Genomic DNA, 18,300 nt, shown 5'->3' on the forward strand with positions numbered 1-18,300 from the left:
CTTAGATACCTTTATTACAGTCATACAGAGGGAAAAGTCCAATGTCAACATAATGCCTTTGCTGTGTTGCCAAGATCCAAGGTTCTTCCAGGACAGAGATAGGTTATATGCAGTTGGCTAAACAAAACCTCCCACTTCACGGTAGAAGAAGGACAAAAAAAAAGCTTTGGTTAGATAGGCTTGAGCCGTTGCAGAACAGATTCAATCATGTCGATGTTTGGATTCCTTGTTGACTTGGATGTCAAAACTCTGCTGCTCTTTCTTATAATCTTCATCCTCACTGCAGATTATTTAAAGAACCGTCGATCAGGCAGCTTCCCTCCAGGACCCCGGGCGTTTCCTATTGTTGGCAACATGTTCACTTTGGATCACAAAAGGACACATGAGAGTATGACAAAGGTAAATCAACAAGTGTATACAAATCTAAAAAGCAATTGGTCAACTGATTTGACTGTTTGTGTTTTCTGATATGTGATGCTTTTCCTCTTCTCTGTCATCTTATCACAGTTAGCAGGGACATATGAAGATGTGTACAGCCTGAGAATGGGACAGACATGGGTTGTGGTGTTGAACAGGTTTGATTGTCTCAATAGCTTTGTTTGTTTGTATACTGTGTTATGTGAGAGGATTATCATTGTTCAGTTCCTGATAACATGATATCTGCTTGTTTGGAACCACTATCAACTGTGTGTGTTGAAAAAGGCACCTGATATAACCTTCTTCAATGGCCTCTGCCTTACAGTACTATTGTTTGAGCCTTATCTCCAACAGAATACACTCCTTTTGATCAAACAACGCTAAGCCTTTTAATTATTTGTCAAGGTACAGGTCCAGTACACATCAATGAAGTAAATATCATAAATTATAATGACCTTGGCTGTAGTAGTGGTTGAAATGTATTTTTCAGCATGTTTTAACACATTTAATGTATTGAATATGTTCTCAGGTTAAGGGGCAGGTAGGCAATACTTTTGATGAGGAAAGCCTGATAATGTCTGTGATGGATCTGTTTGTGGCTGGATCTGAGACCACTTCCACCATGCTGCGCTGGGCTTTCCTCTACATGGCAAAGTACCCTGAGATCCAGGGTAAGAGCATTGACCAAGACAACAAGGCGATTTGTTCTAAAAATAATTATGTGCAAATGGATGACATTAGGACAAAGTTATCAGTGCTAAATTGCCAGGTGTTGAACTAAAGTGTTTCCAGCTCTCACTCTTCAAATAAATGTACGTCAAGGTGACATATTTTGCAATTACAAGTGGCCTTCACGTTTATGAATGACTAATTCTGTGCAGCAACCACTTACCTATAAAAGGTCCACGTTGCAACTCAGCAGGTACACAAATATGTCTATTCTCTAATGTGACATTACATTACATGTCATTTTGTTAGACGCTTTTATCCAAAGCGACTTACATACATTCAGTACTGTGGTCAATCCCCACAGGAGCAATTTGGGGTGAAGTGCCTTGCCCAGGGACACAACGACATGCAGTGGACTCAAACTTGCTATACCCTGATTCAAAGTCCAGCACACTATCCACTGAGCCACAGCCTCCCTACAACCACACCATCATACCAGCCTGACATTATTTTAAAGTCTTGTGGCAGATTTGATACTGTATGCCAAAAGCACAACATAAAATATACTGTATGCCCGAATATAGTTGCAAGGAAGGAAGTGGGCATTAATGCTAATTTGGCGGGAAGTTGCACAGAAACTAGCAAAGAAGCTAACAGGTTATTTCATTCAATTTGGTCGTTGATAGTGTGACTATGTTGAAAGTCAATAACTTTGTACTTTTTTGTGGCAACTGCTTCAGCAAGTTAGTTCAGAGATAGCATTGTGAAGCTCAATCTGGGTCTAGCGGTAGCCATCTTGGAAGGTAGAGCTGATGCAGTCTTTGGTGTTGCACCTGCTAGCCCAAGCCCAACAAAAAAAGCACCCACCATAAACTTTTTGGAACAGGCAAATTGGATTAAGTGCAAAGACCCAAACACTTTGCTGTAAAAATGTTTATTTCTGCTGTAAAGTTGAGAGTTTTAAAATGAGGTCAGATTGGAGATTGACCTTTAAACAGGTGCTGAAGAAAGCATCAGGTGGCAATTGAAGGAACTGCACTTTTTGGCAGTTATGCTTAGGCACTTTTTTTGTATCCCTGGTGGTTTGGCATTGTTTTGTCTTTTCTGCTGATTGATGAAATATAATTTCATCTTCTGTTTTTCCCCTCCTGTTCCACAGCAAAGGTCCAGGCTGAGATAGACAGAGTGATTGGACAGTCCAGACAGCCCTCCATGGAAGATCGTGCTAACCTGCCCTACACTGACGCCGTCATACACGAGATCCAGAGGATGGGTAATATAGTTCCTCTCAACCTGCCTCATGTTACCAACAAGGAAATTAAGTTGGGAGACTACAAAATCCCAAAGGTCAGTTCTCTTAATCTATTTGTATGCAACATCAGTGCTTGAATTGGGCCTGTACTCACTGGTACGCAGTACCGGCACTTCTGATTTTTACCCATGTGGTACCGGCACTTCTTACTGAGTAAGGCGGCATCTCATGGCGCATCTACGCGTAATTTTGTTTAAGTACAGTGAGCCTTTCTAAAATATACAGTAAAGAGACAAACCCACCAGCATTATAGGATATACTGACTTTGAGCCAAATACTTGTTTTTGGGTTGTATAAATAAATTGACTTGAAAAAGTTGCTGATTTAGAGTACTGGCACCTTTTTTATTCCAATTCAAGCACTGTGCAACATAAACAACCATATGGCGTCTTTATAAATTGTCATTATGAATCAATCACCAGGGACTTACAATAATCCCCAATCTGACATCGGTGCTGTTTGACAAGAATGAATGGGAGATGCCCAACACTTTCAACCAGGACACTTTCTGAACAAGGAGGGAAAGTTTGTGAAGCGAGCTGCTTTCATCCCTTTCTCTGCGGGTGAGAAGTAACACAATCTCTTGTTTTACTAGTGTCTTTATTTGTTTGTACCGGAGTTTAGTGCCATTAGGGTCTTAAACTAGTTTGACCTGTGGGCTAAAGCTGTGTTTTTTTCCCTGTCTTAGGTAAGCGGGTGTGTCTCGGGGAGAGCCTGGCCAGGATGGAGCTCTTCCTCCTCTTCACCTCCTTCATGCAGCACTTCACATTCTCCATGCCTCCCGGGGTGAAGCCTGTTATGGACTATACCTTCGGCATCACTCTGGCACCAGTTCAATATGAAATGTGTGTAACCTCACGCTAAGAGACAGCGAAAAAATTATTAAGAATCAATAACTTTTTTATTATGCCATTTCATTCATGGTTACTGTATGTCACCAGGACATAGTTATAAATAGATAAAACTGAATTTGTGCTACAATGATAGATGACACAACATTGATTCCATTGCAAGTATCTCCTTCAGGCTGAACATTGTGGATCATTTACTTCTTTAGAGCAGTCATTTTTCCGCTCTGCTTACAATAAACATTTTCCAGGAACTCCGGCCAGTCCTGAATAGTAATGCCACTTTCTCCTCTAGAGGTGATTAATGGCTTCTGCAGTTTTAAAGAGTTTGGCTGAAATTGTATAAGTTGCAGTAAGTAATAGTTTGTTTTTTGTAACTGATGACTGGAAATTGAGATTGTATCTTTACAGTATTGGAGCATTTGGGCTAGACATTTCAATAAAGTGTGTGATACATCTCAAACATGAGTTGCGTGTTACATTTTGTCCAAGGGGATATGGAGGTGGACATATATCGAAACAATCTTTTATTTTATTCTTTCCATGAGATTCAACAAATTGTGTGGCCCATATGGTATGCAATAAAGGTGTGTGTGTGTGTGTGTGTGTGTGTGTTTGTGACTGCTACTTTGAAGAAGTGCAACTGTTCTGCATATGCACTGATGGTAATAATGTCTTCAGTTTTGCAAGTCTACACTGCAGATGCAAAGTATGAACAAAACATTTGTTTGTTGTCAATCAATCAATCAATAGGATACGGCTGTAATAGGCCTATGGCCTTTTAGTCGCTCATAAATAAATGAGTAGATCACTGATTCTTTATTTACTATGGATGCTGGCAACAGTCACATAGTCCAAAGTGAAGGTGATGTTTGACCAGTAGTGGTCGAGGCGGGATTTGAGACAGTTAACCGTCTTGGATGTGACAACGCTTTCTGGCAGATCATTCCACAAGTCAACCACACGCAGGCTGAAAAAGTTGCGGCGGATAGCCAGTCTTGAGTACTGTTTCTTCAACTTGAGGCAGTGTCCACGAGTCCTGGTGTTATAATCCCGTTGTAGTGGGCATGATGTTTTGTAGATGTTGTGGAGATATTTGAAAACTTCGATCATATCTCCCCTCGCCCTTCTATAATACATACTCGGGATTTTAAGACGTTGCAGTCGTTCTTGATATGGTAGGTCCTTTAGTTCTGGAACCAGCTTCGTTGCCCTTCTCTGTATTTTCTCGATGAGCTCAGCATCCTTTTTGTACATGGGGGACCAAGCGACATTCCCATACTCGAGGAGTGGCCGTACGAGAGAGATGTATAAACTAAGTACTACGTCAGAGTCCAAATAAGTGTATGATCTGCGGATCATTGCTAGGATACCATTCGCTTTGTTACTTGCCCGACGGATATGGTCACTAAATGTCAGGGTATTGTCAACATTCACACCAAGGTCCTTTTCATTCTGAGTCTCGGATAGGTTTATAGTGTTTGAATTATCACCCATATTATACTCATATTTTTTATTCAGAAAACCTAAGTGCATTACTTTGCACTTTGCTGCATTTGTTTGTAGCCTTTATTTAACCAGGTGAAAGCCTCTTGAGATCAAAAGATCTCTTTTTCAAGGGTGACCTACATTGAATTTGAGCTGCCAACACTCAGACCATCTTTGTATTTCTCTGAGATCTGACTGGAGTTTTTCTGCATCCTCTTTACACTTAATTTCCTTGAAGACTTTAGTATCATCTGCAAACATCTGGACCCTGGAGCTCACATTATCCGGTAGGTCTTGTGAAAGACCAGTTGGAAAAAATCATTATTGGTCACTGATTAACAGTGTTAGAATTGCTTTATACTGGTATCAAGGGGGCAAAGTCCAGTTTTTCCTCTAGCCAATCACTGGGCTGCCGTGAGCAAAGTTTCACGAGAGGTGATAGCTCTCTGCAACAGAAACATCATTTTATGTGAAAGTCAAGGCAAAGAAACCCCAGTCTTCAGTTGGACAGGCTTGAGCCCTTGATTTGCAGAATGGATTCAATCCTTTCTGTAATCGGTTCCTATCTGAACTGGGATGTCAAAAGCCTTCTGCTCTTCTCTGTAATCTTTATCCTCACCACCGATTATATCAAGAACTGTCGGTCAGGCAGCTTCCCTCCAGGACCCCGGGGACTTCCTATTGTGGGCAACATGTTCTCTGTGGATTACCAAAGGACCCATGAGAGTATGACAGAGGTAAATCAGCAGGTGCAAAACATTTAAATGTGTTATTGGTTATATGAAGCATTATTCTCTTCCTCTTCTCTGACATCTTCTCACAGTTAGCAGGGACATATGGAGATGTGTACAGCCTGAGAATGGGTCAGTCATGGATGGTGGTGTTAAACAGGTTTGAGGTTCTGAGAGAAGCTCTGGTTACTCAGGGAGACAGTCTATCAGACCGCCCGGACCTCCCTCTGTTCGTTGACATTACCTCTGGACTAGGTAACACACACACACACACACACACACACACACACACACACACACACACACACACACACACACACACACACACACACACACACACACACACACACACACACACACACACACACACACACACACACACACACACAGCACACACCACACACACACACACACACACACACACACACACACACACACACACACACACACACAACACCCACACACACACACACACACCACACACACCACACACACCACACACACACACACCCACACACACACACACACACACACACACACACACACACACACACACACACACACACACAGTGTATATTGAATTCCTGTGATACTGTGATAAATTGTTGAATTATTACACTGTGTGTTGCATCAGTTTCTCCCTCAATCAGTTTTATAGTTTGCATGTGTTCATACTTTTACACACTAAATGAACTAGAGATGTGTTTTTTCTACTGAGGAGTTTTGTCAAATAATTATGAACCTTTTAGTTTCTGCTTTTGATCTCTTTCTGTGTAATTTAATATAAATGAAGTATTCAAAATATAATGAAAGCTAAATTAAACTAATAGTTTTTTTTGATTTTTCAAGGTTTTCTTAATCTGCTTGTGTTTCCCATCAGGTATAGTTTTCAGTAATGGCAACACATGGAAGCAGCAGAGGCGTTTTGCACTTTCGACCCTCAAATATTTTGGATTTGGCAAGAAGTCCCTTGAGCCCATCATCTTGGATGAATTTTCGTATTGTGCAAAAGACATCAAAAGCTACAATGGTAAAAATGAAAGCATAAGGATAATTGAAGAATGATACACTGATGTGCACATTTGCCATGGCCTCTGACTTACACCAAATTTGCAATTTACATTAAATGTTCTGATAAACTTTGAAGGAAAGCCATTCAATCCACATCTCCTCATCAACAACGTCGTCTCCAACATAATTTGTTCCCTTGTTTTTGGTCATCGCTTTGAGTATGGTGATAAGAAATTTACAAAACTGATGGAGTGGTTTGACAAAGGTCTCGAGATTGAAGGCTCCATTTGGACACAGGTACAGCATTTTAAAACTATTGATAATATCGTAATGCTGTGTTGTACGACACTCCTAATCATGATTCAGACCATTGGCTTCAACATGTTAACATGTTTTTTAGCAGAACATATTTTTCTGAAATGCCTTGTCATGTTACTGTCCTGATCTGCTCCTCTCTGCAGCTTTACAACTCGTTCCCATGGCTGATGAGACGTTTGCCAGGGCCTCATCAGACAGTCCAGCACATCTGGGACAATGTGAAGGAATTCATAAGAGTAGAGATTAAGAAGCACAAACAGAACTGGGATCCCTCAGACCCAAGAGACTACATCGACTGCTTCCTGAACGAGATTCAGAAGGTACTTGGTACTAAGATGAACATTGTTGAGTTCCTGTATATATCTTATCTGCTTGTTTTGCACCACCATCAGCACTATCAACTGTTTTTGTGTTGTACTGACACAACATTTCATTGCAAAATTACTCCTGGCTGGTATGTGAACAAATCAAAGACCTGATATGCACTTCTGCAATGGCCTCTGCCTTATAGCCCTATCATTTATTACCCTATCTTTAACAGCATACACTCTTTTTGATCAAACAAAGCCAAGCCTTTTAATTATCAAGGTGCAAGGTCAAGAATATATATTTTTGCTTTACTTACCTGTAACCATAATAACATACAATGACCTTTGCTGTTACAGCCATGTAGATGTTCCAAATTAATTTGCGTCATGTTTTAACACATGCATTCCCGTATATAATTAGGGTAAGGGGCAGGCTGACAATACTTTTGATGAGGAAAATCTGGTTGGGTCTGCCTGGGATCTGTTTTTGGCTGGATCTGAGACAACCTCCACTACCCTGCGATGGGCTTTCCTCTTCATGGCAAAGTACCCTGAGATGCAGAGTAAGAGCATTGACACAGCCAACTGAGCTCTTTGTTTTGATGCATTTTGTAGGGCTAAATAATTACAAACATCATGTAACTGCTTTTTCTCCAAGGGGACAAAGGGTGTCTTTAGATGTATTGCTATGCAACAAACATCTACAACTTATAGTATTAGACTGATTCAAGTTTGCAAATAAACAGGGCCTCATCTTGATAAAATATTTATGCTACAAATTCTGTAACGTCTGCCTGTTCCCCTCCTGTTCCACAGCAAAGGTCCAGGCTGAGATAGACAGAGTGATTGGACAGTCCAGACAGCCCTCCATGGAAGATCGTGCTAACCTGCCCTACACTGACGCCGTCATACACGAGATCCAGAGGATGGGTAACATAGTTCCTCTCAACCTGCCTCATGTTACCAACAGGGACGTCCAGCTGGGAGGCTACACAATCCCAAAGGTCAGTTCTTGAATGCAGTCGTATGTCACATGACTATGTTGTATCTTTGCAAATTGCCATTTCATTTCCAATTCAACAGGGAGTTACTATAATCCCCAATCTGACCTCGGTGCTGTACGACAAGAATGAATGGGAGACGCCAAACACCTTCAACCCAGGACACTTTCTGAACAAGGAGGGAAAGTTTGTGACGCGAGCTGCTTTCATTCCGTTCTCTGCCGGTGAGAAGCAATACCAGTTCTTGCTTTTGAATTGTCTCTACCTGTTTATACAGGAGTCTATCCTGTCATACACTGGGACCCTATGTTCTTCCTTTGCATAATGATTGCAGTTTGTCCTGGTATAAACTGTCACCATCTAGAAGATAACACATACAATGTTATGGCTAGGGAGCCGATAGGTCTTTGGTGTTTGCTTTAACCATGTTCTGGATGTAGGATAGGCTTAATCCACTGACAGCATGATAAGCTGGTGCCAGTGCCAGGTGAACAGGAGGGGAGGAGCGGTGTGGTTTGGGAGGTAGACCAACCAGGAGGGAGTTGCAGTAGTCCAGACGTCAGATGATAAGAACATTAACAAGAACCTGCGTCTCCTTCTGTCTGAAAGGGACATGTCATCTTGATGTTGTAGATTCATTGCAGTCTGATTTGTGGACACAACACAAGTGTCAATGTTGATACTATAGTAAGAAAAAGCAGTTTTGTCTTGACAAGGTTGAGCTTCAAGTGGTGCAAGGACATCATCTGAGAGATGTCAGCCAGACCAACAGAGATGTTTGCGACCACTTGGGATTCAGTCCAGGGAAAGGCAGTATAATAATAATAATACATTTTATTTCTATAGCGCTTTTCTTGAACCCAAAGACGCTTGTAGGATCTGTATCTGTTGAGTGTCATCTGCATAGCTGTGGTAGGAGAAGCAATGACACAGCCAAGGGAATTGGTGTTCAGAGGAAAGAGGGGTGGATCCAGGATGGCACCCTGAGGGACCCCAGTAAGAAGTTGACAAAGTTCTGACACAGACCCCCACCACATTATTCTTTATGTGCATCTTTGAGATTGGATGTGAACATAGGAAGTGCCATCGTCAGAATAATGAATACTGTATTCTTTATTACCGTAAGTCTAAGAAATGTTCTGATTGTTTCCCTTTTTCCATGGAGAAAGGCCATGACCGTGAGAGCAGAAAAAAGAGAGTGTCGAAAAGCTGAACGTAGGTGGCGAAAAACAAATCTCCAGGTTCACTTTGAAATCTATAAAGAGAGACTTGGCCTTTATAATTTGGAATTGAAAAACGCACGACAGTCTTTCTTCTCTGACATCATTACCAAAAACAAAAACAATGCACGTGCCTTGTTTGCTACCGTCGACAGACTGACTAACCCCCCAGTGTCAGTAGCCTCTGAATTTCTATCCACCAGGGCATGCAATGATTTTGCCTCCTTCACTGACAAAATTCAGAAAATCAGACAAGCAGTCAGTGCCTCTGCATCAGGTACAGCAAATGTGTTGTCCCTATGTCCACCTAATATCAATTCAAACACCATGACACAATTCCATCAGATTAATGATAAAAACCTAGAGGACATTATTCAACTTCTGAAATCCTCCTCCTGCTGCCTTGATATTATTCCAACAGGATTTTTCAAAGATGTTTTTCGTTGCATGGCCTCAGATCTACTTCATATAGTAAACAAATCTCTTCACTCAGGTATTTTTCCACAGGCCCTAAAAACTGCAGTCATTAAACCGCTCTTAAAAAAAGAATAATCTAGAATGCTTCAGTTATGAACAATTACAGGCCCATATCAAACCTCCCATTTCTAGGTAAAATCATTGAAAAAGTTGTTTTTCAACAGTTGAGTAATTTATTTCATTTAAATAGTTGTTTCGATGTGTTCCAGTCAGGCTTTCGTCCAAACCACAGCACTGAGACTGCTCTTGTAAAGGTCTTTAATGACATCCACTTAAACACAGACAGTGGCAGAACCTCAGTGTTAGTATTATTAGATCTCAGCGCTGTGTTTGACACTGTTGACCACAGCATATTACTAGACCGACTGGAAAACTGGGTGGGACTTTCGGAAACAGTTCTAAATTGGTTTGAATCCTACTTAAAGGACCGAAAAAACGTTGTTTCTATAGGTAAATACACATCTGAGTTGACAAATATGACATGTGGGTTTCCTCAAGGCTCCATCTTGGGGCCTCTTCTCTTTAACATCTACATGCTACCACTGGCTCAGATAATGAAAAACAACAAAATAAGTTACCATAGCTATGCGGATGACACACAAATGTACATAACAATTTCACCAGGAGACTATGCTCCAATTCAAACACTGAGTAAGTGCATTGAACAAATCAATGACTGGATGTGTCAGAACTTTCTCCAATTAAACAAAGATAAAACTGAGGTAATGGTTTTTGGAGCCAAGGCAGAACGTATAAAAGTTAGCTCTGAGCTTCAGTCTGCAATGTTCAAAACAACAGATGAAGCCAGAAATGGACTCTGACCTGAGTTTCAACAGTCACATTAAAACAGTTACTAAATCAGCCTACTATCACCTACAGAATATATATAGGATTAAAAGACTAATGTCACAGCAGGATTTGGAAAAACTTGTCCATGCTTTTATCTTCAGTAGACTGGACTACTGTAATGGTGTCTTTACAGGTCTCACTAAAAAATCTATTAGAAAGCTGCAGCTGATTCAGAACGCCGCTGCTCGAGTCCTCACTAACACTAAGAAAGTGGATCACATCACTCCTGTTCTGAAGTCTTTACACTGGCTTCCTGTGTGTCAAAGAATAGATTTCAAAAATACTGCTGCTGGTTTATAAAGCTTTGAATGGTTTAGGCCCAAAATAAATTTCCGACCTACTGCTAAATTATGAACCATCCAGATCTCTCAGGTCTTCAGGGACTGGTCAGCTTTCTGTCCACAGAGTCAGAACTAAAAATGGAAAAGCAGCGTTCAGTTATTATGCTCCAAATATCTGGAACAAACTCCCAGAAAACTGCAGGTCCGCTGCAACTCTGACTACTTTTAAATCAAGACTAAAGACTTTTCTTTTTGCCGCTGCTTTTAATTGAACTATTCACATCTTAAACTGCACTGTAACTTTTATCCATGTATTTTTTCTTTTAATGTTTATTTTATTATCTTTTCTTTTTAATGACTGATTTTAAATGCCATTTTCTTAATGTCGTTTTTTGTAAAGCACCTTGAATTGCCTTGTGTTGAAAGGTGCTATATAAATAAACTTGCCTTGCCTTGCCTTTTTCAGGTAAACGACAGTGTCTCGGGGAGAACCTGGCAAGGATGGAGCTTTTCCTGTTCTTCACATCCTTCATGCAGCACTTTAACTTCTCCATGCCTGCTGGGGTGAAACCTGTATTGGATTTTCGCTTTGGCATTACTCTTGCACCCGTTGAATATGAAATCTGTATAACCTCACGCTAGGATTTTACAAAAACTATTTTTCTTTTGTCAGAAATATAGTTAAATTACATTTTGAATCTCTACCACATGTCCAAGAGGACATTGATCCACTTTCTATAACTTACCTTTTGATTTGGGAAATCTGAAGATACATTCTAGGTTACTGATTAGATTAAAGGCTTTATATAGTATTTTGTAGGATGTCTAATGATTTTACAAATTGAATTGTAGTTAAGCTCAGAGCAATTCTGTTTGTTAAAGGTCCGGGCTGTGCGATTTTTATCTTTGTGTTTTTGACTGTTGATTGGACCAAATAAACAATACTACAAGTCTTGTTTCCAACTTAAGTAATTGGGAAGTGCTTTCTTATTTTAACATTATAATAAGGTCCGTAATAAAATGTTTTTACCCATTCTGGTGTTCTAAAAATCTAAATGCCGTTCACTGAACCATGACCTCACTCTTTCCCAACCCCTTTTGGATGAACTCGAACACAGACTGTGTCCCAGGGTTGCGGTCGGATAGTTTAAAAATCAGCTCCTAAATTCTAACCCTATCTCCTATTCCTTGACCTCTGAGTGAAACGTCACGGGGTTAAGGGATAGTGGATAGGAGAATTAAAAATGACTTAGGAGAAGAGACTGTGGTACTTAGAGAATCCGAATGCACTTTCACTATCCGACATGTTTATGATGCGCCAGCGGACGTCATTGTGTGCGTCTGCTGCTGTGGGGAAACTATGGAAACTACAGTTTTCTATACAGAGGACTACAACATGGATGTTTAATAAGAACCACGGACTCATCTAGAAACTCTGCACCATGCTCTGATGCTGTTGCTTTGCTTTATGAACGTGGACAACAGAGAAACATATTCTTCATGACCAAAGTTGGAATTGAAATAAAAAATGAAAAGTGAAACTTATGCTCGTCACTCTCTCCCTCCGGTCCACATTAATACAAATGATCCCAATACGTATGATTGTATGAACTATGAAAATATCTTAAAATCAATACAAATGTATTTATTATAAACGTTAGTCCTTAACATCTATCATTGTGTACATCACCATTCAAACATCTTTTAAAAGTTGAACAAACCCCACACAGCTCAGTAAAGACTGTGAGATGTTGACTTTATTTGATCATTTCAGTAAAAACTAACGTTCATATGTCTCTCTTTGATTATAATACTGATGAACGTTCAAAACAAAGCACTTTGGCAACTTACCACATACGTTTTAAAATGCTTAATAAGCACCGTAACTTTCATGATATCATTTATCCGTCATAATCGATTGTTTCCGTGAACGGCCCACTGTTGTGTGACGCAAATGCTGCGGCTGCAAGGCATTGTGGGGCAGCATTTTCTTCTCTCCTTTCGGTTAGGAAGGTCCAGTGGTTCCTAAGCTAAAGGAGGTTATAAAGGAAGTTTGAAACCTCCTTTCCTATCATTCTAGAGAATTCGAACGGCACTTATCATGGCTGCCAGTGACGTACTTCCGGGTCATTTCACTCCGTTAGGAAGGTTCCTAGCTAAATGGACTATTGGAATGGGCCCCTGGGGTCCTTCTCACTTCGGTTAAATGGATTCCTTGCGTCCCTCACTTACGTCGTTTCCCTGCGACTAGTCCCTCCCTCCAGGGAAGCATGGAGAGATGCAAGGAAACCACGAGAAGCAGGGAAATTAGATTTAAGAGCAATGGGACGTCCTTTCCTCCAGAGCGTCACGTGAAGCGAGGTCCGTTTGTGATGACGCTGCACAGCTGATCGTCTGACAGCAGCTCTGTCCCCGTTATTTCCACACACACCCCCGCCTCTGTTAGTACACATTTACTGACACAAACATTTGTATCATATGTTGTAGACCCCAATAAATAAAATAAAATAAGAACTCATTCTCAAAAAAGATAAACGCCATTCTTAAAATGTATAAACGAACATTAGTTTGATTAATATTGATTAGAGTGCACAATAGAAATAAAATAATTGAGAGAAGAAAAAGAGATGTTATCTATCAAAACCCAGTTAGATTAACATTCATTGGATTGCACACTTTGTTTGTTTGGATATGTAGCAAATTAACATTTTAAATAGCACTTAATGACTGACTGAATGGAAATGACAATAAATGAAAATATAAAACGAAAAAAGCGATCATGAAAATGTTTCCAACAAATGAATAAAATAATTTTTGACCACTTTGTTGTTCAGATATCACATATTTGTAACTAAATGATACATTAATTGAAAAAAACACGGTATAAACTGAGGAGTGACTCCCGTGAGGTTCATGTATTTTCTTCACTCCACTGGGAAACTGCTCTCATGTCAAGAAGCATCAGATCAGTGCATGCACTGCATCGTCCAATCAGTGAGCGATACACAGTAAGGGGGCGGGGCGAGTGTCTGAGGATTTCATCGGAGGATGGTCTGGTGGTTCCTCGGTTATAGCTCCTCCATTATCGCTCCTCGCTCCTCGGTCCTCCTGCAAAAATAAGGCCAGTGGGACGCTACTCAAGATGGCGCAGACAAATCAACTTCCGGTGAGACCGAGACCGAGGAGCGAGGAAATGAAAAATAAGAGAAGTGAGAAGGGCCCCAGGGTTGCGTTCCAATAGTCCATTTAGCTTAGGAACCTTCCTAACCAAGTGAAATGACCCGGAAGTACGTCAGTGGCAGCCATGTTAAGTGCCGTTCTGTGAGGTATCTATATTACTTTGTAAGGGTAAAACCCCAGCTCGGTTTAAATATACCAAACCCAGTGAACAGAGATAACAGTATTCGAGTTTCAAGTTTACTTGCTGCAAGGAGAATCGGCGAGTGACATGCAATGTCCACTCCTTAACCAACTCTACTCGCCTTCTCTCAGTGCATTCTTTTTATTTCAACAATACAGTAACATGACAATCATGTGGTGTTGACCAACGCCTTATTTGTTAGTGTGAATCTTGTGACTCTCAGTCATGTGAATCTGTGTGTGTGTGTATGTGTGGCACTGAACAGACTGTTCTCTGTTCCTCCATTAACACATTTTATGAAAACACATTATGAAAACACATTTATACTTCAATAAACTCTAACATTCCCTCCTGTTTTTCATAATTACTAGCTGGTTACAGTGTCTTTATTACTTTCAGAATTAATTCACTTGTTTTTGACATTTTCGAACCATTCGTCATATGACAGACAGTAACCTAGCTTTAAGTCTTACACATTGGAGGTTAGGTGAGTATATTCGTCCTTCTGAGAGGGGTCTGTGTCAGTATAGTCACCGTTATCTGTCTGTTGCAACATCGTTGAGTAGTGACCATTTTTTCTCTCGATGGACTTCTTCTTTTGTTGAGGATTCCTCACTCAATTGTCTTATAGTCATTAGCGTCAGACCCAGCAGGGTCACTACAAACAACACCTTTCCCAACATAGTCTATTTGTGATAGTGGTTCTGTTGTTTTCTTCACCGGGGTTGAGACCAGTATTTCCTAATGAAACACCGCCCTTTGTAGCCGGACTTCCACCACTTATCCGTCGTTAAGTTGGAGAGGTATTATCTTTTTGCAGTGGCTCTGATGTATCCACGTAGTTCTTTCGGCTATTTTTAGTGCAGTCGGTGTTGTCAGCAGTACCGTGTAGGGACCGTCCCACCGTGGACAGTGCCAATGCTTCCTCTTAATCACCTTCACGAGGACCTGGTCACCAGTCTGCACTCGAGTGTCCTGTAAGGGAGTAGAAATGTCTGGCAAGTTATTTGTTCGAGCTATCTCATTGCTTCTGAAGAGTCTGCTCATCCATTCAGTTAATGTAGTCTCTGCCTCAGCATCATCCTCCTCCCTCACCTCGTCTGTGATTGGTAGTCTGAATTGCCTTCCTGTTATGATCTCAAAGGGAGACAACCCTTTTGCCGTGGGCGTGATTCTCATGCATGTTTCTACTAGAGACACACATTCCACCCATGGTCTTCCTGTTTCCTCCATTGTTTTCCTTAGTCTTAACTTTACTGTTCCGTTTGTTCTTTCCACTAAGCCGGCACTCTGTGGATGATATGCACAATGGTTTTTTAATGTTATCCCCATATGTTCGGACAGTTTGGTAATAACCTGATTTACAAAATGGGAACCATTATCACTGTACAGTTTCTCTGGAATACCTCTGTTTGGTATTATTGTCTTGCATATGGCTTTTGCTACGGTAATAGCGTCTGCATGTTTTGCTGGGAATATTTCAACCCACTTTGAAAACGGACATATCATTACCAAACAGTATTTGTACCCTTGGCATGGTGTTAGTTTGATGAAGTCCATATGCATGTGTTGAAACGGATATGTTGGTGGAGGGAACTTTCCTCTCTGGTCGCTCATTGCCTTGAGCATTGTGTCTGCAACATACTACACAGGCTCTACAAAAGTTTTTAGAAAATGTAATGTAGTTGTATGTATGGGAGTGTTCATTTATTATTGTCACCATCCCTCCTGTTGAGACATGGCACGGCCCATGACTCAAATGAGCTGCTGTTTTGTAGAGACTAATAGGGAGTACTATCTTGTTGTTTATTCTGAATGTTCCCTCAGGGTCTGTGGTTAGTTTTTGGTCTAACATGTATAGGTTTTGCGTTCACCATGCGACCTACATCACATTTTCCTTGTGACCATACGCATGGCGGCACCGTTTTCAGGACCTCTAAGGCCTCTTCACTTAGCATACATCATTGTTGTTCAGGGTCGTCTAGGTGGGCGCGTGGTGTCATCACTAGGGTAAACCCTAGAGTTTTGCGCTTTAACCCGCCTCCAGTTTGCCAACCGTTTTTGTCATCTGTCCATTTTGTTATCCTGTTACCTCTAGCCACTAATAAACCTAAGTCTCTCCATGAAGTCCCTGGGCCCCTAGCTACTGATATGTGTGGCGTGGAACCTGGTTCCATTATCAAGGCAGTCGTTGATGGGACCCTAGCGTCAATTGCAACATCCCCGTGTTGGTTTGCATACATCGAGTGGAACACTACCCTCTGTAGTGTCAGTCGATGCACGAGCACATCATAGTCTTTGTCTGGGCCAGGGGTGTTCTTGTACTTTAGTGTAACGTGCAATGCGTCAGGTTTCATTACTTCTTGGCCATGTTGTGGGGTGAATAGTGTTAACAGGTGTTCACCTGTGTTTGTCACGTCAGGTTGTGGCATGTCTAGTGACCAGTAGTAGTTGGGGGTGTTTATGGATTTTTGAAGGAAGACCTGGTCTTCCACCTTTTCTCCGGGCCCTACTGCTCGCATTCCCCCTTTGACTGGTACTACACTGATTTTTAACATTTCCATGCCGTCTCTCCCTAGCAAATTGACAGGGCAGTTTGAGATGAACACAAATTTGAGGGATGCCTGGAGGCCTGACCTTCTATCTTCCATAAAAAGTGGCTTTGAAATCGACCTCTGATTTATGTGTCCATTTGCTGATTTTACAAACATAGTGCCAGTTGGTGGCCACATTCTTTGGACCTCTTTGTTCACTACTGATGAGTCTGCACCGCTGTCACATAAGAATTCTAATTTTTCCCCATTGATTTCGATTGTCCTGGTAGGTTTAATACTGTTGTCTGACAGATTCAGTAATACTTCAGAAAGGTCAATGTGATGTGCGTGGACGTCCTCTTCTTCCTTTTCTACGTCTAGTCAGTTGTCATAACTATGTAGGTTATGTGAAGGGGGGGGGCCATGTCTCTCATCTTTGTACTGTCCCTTTTGTCCCCCTTCTTTGTTCTGTGGTCTCTGTTCCTCACAGTCTCTCGCCATGTGCCCCTCCTTTCCGCACCTGTAGCAGAGGAATTTGCCTTCTGCGTTTCTGCCTCCTCTTCTGCCTCTGCCTGTTCCTCTACCATTCCCTCGTCCTCTGTTAAACCCGCCTCTCCCCTGTCCTGGTCCCACAAAGAAAATCTGATTTTCTTCCCCTTCTTCTCCTATGAAGAAAGCTGATGCTGACGCTTTCTTATGTCTTTTTTCTTTGATCTGGGTTGCTGCATGTTCTGCATAATTTAGGCACTCTTGTAAGTCGCATGTCCTATGGTTAACATTATGCTTGCGGATAAAGTCAGCAATACCTGGGTGGAACTCATTCATCAGGCTTTGTTTCAGCTGCTGCACATATGGGGAGTCAACAGCATTGTTGGGTGGAATTCCGCTATGGATACGGAAACAATCTTCCATTCTGATTCTGAAATCTTGTACTGACTCTTTTTCTCCCTGTCTACACCCTGAGACTTTAGTAAAGTCTCGTCTCAGTGCAAAAACCCTCTCGATTGAGATATTTACGGGAGCGAGTGCATTGATGAGGTCCTGCTGACCTGGTTCCAGGGGGTTTCCATTGGGCCAGGACCCGGTGAAATCTCCCTTTACCCTGGCCCATTCGTGGCCAAAGATTGTCATAAGGGTTCTTAAAACTTCATGTCCATTTAAACCATATGACGCTATTAATGCAGTATGGTCAAGGACAAACTGCGCCGGGTCCTGTTTGTATGGAGTCAGTCCCTCACAAGCCTTTTTACACTCATCCATTGTCCATGGGCGGAACACTCTTAACATTCTTTCTTGGTCATCGCCAACTCCATAGTGCGGGTTGGCCACTTGTACTAATGGATAAGCGTCACCCTGATATGCTGTTCCATCGAAGGATTTTTCTGCTTCTCTTAATTCTTCAACAGGATATAACTTGGTTTCCCCCTTATTTTTTCTGGTGTGCAGTGGGCTTAATGCATCTGCCATTTCTTTGT

General features: G+C 41.4%; 1 protein-coding gene across 1 annotated transcript; it reads left to right on the forward strand.

Annotated features, from left to right (window-relative positions):
• Positions 1-192: 192 nt before the first annotated feature.
• On the forward strand, positions 193-11,898 carry LOC117550915 (cytochrome P450 2J6-like). Its single transcript, XM_034223513.1, is given in 15 exon segments — positions 193-399; positions 947-1,088; positions 2,246-2,433; positions 2,821-2,890; positions 2,893-2,961; positions 3,087-3,259; positions 5,211-5,471; positions 5,558-5,720; positions 6,346-6,495; positions 6,613-6,773; positions 6,938-7,114; positions 7,524-7,665; positions 7,919-8,106; positions 8,186-8,327; positions 11,397-11,898. Coding segments are annotated over 15 exon segments (2,394 nt in total). The 5' UTR covers positions 193-207; the 3' UTR covers positions 11,573-11,898.
• Positions 11,899-18,300: the final 6,402 nt, after the last annotated feature.

The sequence above is a fragment of the Gymnodraco acuticeps genome, unplaced genomic scaffold (assembly GCF_902827175.1).
Source record: "Gymnodraco acuticeps unplaced genomic scaffold, fGymAcu1.1, whole genome shotgun sequence".
Lineage (NCBI taxonomy): Eukaryota > Metazoa > Chordata > Actinopteri > Perciformes > Bathydraconidae > Gymnodraco > Gymnodraco acuticeps.